This window comes from Ipomoea triloba, chromosome 7, assembly GCF_003576645.1.
Source record: "Ipomoea triloba cultivar NCNSP0323 chromosome 7, ASM357664v1".
In the NCBI taxonomy this organism is placed as follows: domain Eukaryota; kingdom Viridiplantae; phylum Streptophyta; class Magnoliopsida; order Solanales; family Convolvulaceae; genus Ipomoea; species Ipomoea triloba.
In genome coordinates, this window is record NC_044922.1 from 23,860,799 (window position 1) to 23,863,408 (window position 2,610).

At 42.5% G+C, this 2,610-nt stretch overlaps 1 protein-coding gene across 1 annotated transcript; it reads left to right on the plus strand.

Annotated features, from left to right (window-relative positions):
• On the plus strand, window positions 1-2,610 carry LOC116026172 (TOM1-like protein 2). Its single transcript, XM_031267640.1, has 3 exons — window positions 1-677; window positions 1,218-1,490; window positions 1,957-2,610. Exons 1-3 carry the CDS (start codon window positions 171-173, stop codon window positions 2,359-2,361), a joined length of 1,185 nt encoding a protein of 394 aa, XP_031123500.1. The 5' UTR covers window positions 1-170; the 3' UTR covers window positions 2,362-2,610.

A 2,610-nucleotide genomic window follows, 5' to 3' on the forward strand; every position in this document is an offset into this window, starting at 1 on the left:
CAGAAAATGAAAAATAAATTCCATTGAAATTTCTCTTCTCCATTTCCAGTGGAAGCAAGGGTTAATCGAACTCAAAAACTACAACAGATTCTGGGAACTGCATCAACTGCTCTTCACTTCATCAATACTGTACTCAGCTGAAACAAGCAAGGGTTCTCAATCATCTGAAAATGGATAAATTTGATAAGCTGAAACTGGCCTCATCGTCTCTGGGTGAGAGATTGAAAACCGGCGGCGCCCAAATGAGTCGGATGTTAAGCACGAAAGTGAAGGAAATGCTGCAAGCGCCGACGCCGGAGTCGAAGATGGTGGAAGAAGCGACGTTAGAGACGATGGAGGAGCCCAACTGGGGGCTAAATCTCCGGATTTGCGCGATGATCAGCAGCGAGGAGTTTAACGGGACCGAGGTGGTGAAGGCCATCAAGAGGAAGTTGCAGCAGCAGGGGAAGAGCGTGGTGACTCAGAGGCTGAGCCTCGATTTGCTGGAGACCTGCACCTCCAATTGCGACAAGGTCTTCTCCGAGGTGGCTTCTGAGAAGGTTCTGGAAGATATGATGCGGATGATTGATGATCCGAAGACCGACCATGGGAATCGGGTGCGAGCTATGCAGTTGATTAGGGCTTGGGGCGAGTCTGAAGACCTCAAGTACCTCCCCGTTTTCCGTCAAACTTATATGGTAAAACCCTCATTTAATCCTTTATTCTGTTTTCCTTTTTTGTTCGTCTTAAGGTATATTCTGTTGTTGTATGTATTTTCTTGTTCATAGTTGCAATCTATGAGATTTGTCCTTGCATTAGAAACTATAAATCTAGAAGACTAGAATGCTTGTATTGGGATACTTTGGGGGACAAAAACTGATTCTTGGGGGTAACCTTTTACCTCCTTATGATCCTTTGCCAGGCTAGAATCACAAGGCGGGTTGCACACCCTCGGGTTGTGGCTTCAGGTTTCCCTTGTTACCCAAAAAAAAAATTCAATAAATATGTTGTGAGGTATTGATGAGTTCCTTGAAAGAATGATGTTGGGGTTTAAATTAGGTTTTGTCCATTCCCATTTACTTGACTTTAGATCAAGGGTGAACTTAAATATGGAGTTTGAGGCTCTAATTAGGTTAAATACTTGGAGATTAAATTCATTAATTGTGTATTTTGTCCCATGTATACCTGAGTTTAGATTTAGATGACCTTTACTCTGATGTTCTTCTTTGCTTATTTAGAACTTGAAGACAAGGATACCTCTAGAAGTGCAGGATGGGAATGCTTCTCCCATGCAGTACCCCTTGGAGTCATACGTCAATCAACCGCCAATATCACCACCGGGGAATTACCCTTTTCCTGAAGCAGGGTTGCAGAACCAAGAGCATGTAAGTTCGATTGATTATGGTGGTGGGTCTGTTGAAGAAAAGAGAGAATTTCTCGTAATAGCACGCAACAATCTGGATATTTTTTCCAGCATACTGAACTCTGAAGTTGAACCAAAACCCATCAAGGTTAGGCTACTATCTCCAAACCCCTATCATTGGTATTGGTATCTATTCAGTTATTTGGTAATACTCCTCTGCTAGTCTTGTTTCCCCCGAAAATTCTGCTTGCTTTCATTGTTTTTTTTGGGGTGACGAGGGAAACCCACAACCACTACCCGAGGGTGTGGACTGGGTAAACCCTGCCTTGTGACCCTAGCTGGCAAACCTAGGTTGCTCATAGTTGACCGGCTCAAACCTAGAAGGCTGGGATTCAAACTCGTGAACTTCTGGTTACAAGTTTGTATCCTTAGCCATCTTGGCTAGGGTTATCCCCTGCTTTCATTGTTTTTGGTAACATATTCATTTGTCAGTAGGCCTTTGATATTTGTCTCATTGCCTAGTCTCTTGGATAGTTTTGATTGAGATCCTAGTGTGCTAAAGGAATCAGATTAGGGAACAACATTTGCTAAAAAGATCATTTGTGCTTTCTCAGGACGATTTGGCAGTAAGCATGTTGGAGAATTGCAAGCAGTCTCTTGCAGTTATTAGAAGGATCATAGAAAGCACCTCTGATGATGAAGGGATGCTGTTTGAAGCTCTGAACCTACACGATGAAATTCAGAAAGTCATTTCCAAATACACAGAAATGGAAGCAGCCCTGGATTCAGGAGGCGAACTGCCTAAAACGGGTGATGTTGAAAGTGAAGCGACTAAGGATGCCTCGGATTCCGGTGGTGATGTTGGAAGGAAAGTGTCTAGTGATGGTGATGTCAAAGAACCCCATATACAGTTGCCAGTCCAAGCTACAAGCACAGCCGATGGAGTATATTCCTCAGAAGAAACGAGGTTTGGCCATGAAGCTGATAAGCCAGATTTCCCAGGGAATAATAAGGTTTAATGGGGCTAATTGCACTCTGATCCGGTTGTCTAATAGTTAGTTGTAGACTTGTAGGTGCTAGCTTTAGACAAACTAAAATAAGATTGAACAGTCTGCATTAAGTAGTTGTCAAATAATCATCACAATGCCCTTTAGTGGAACTACTAGTAGTGTAAAATCTTCTTTTCCATATCATGAGTCTTATGGAGTTTGGACTCCCATATATATTTATTTTTGTAATAAATCAAGCGGATTTCCATAGTTCTCTCA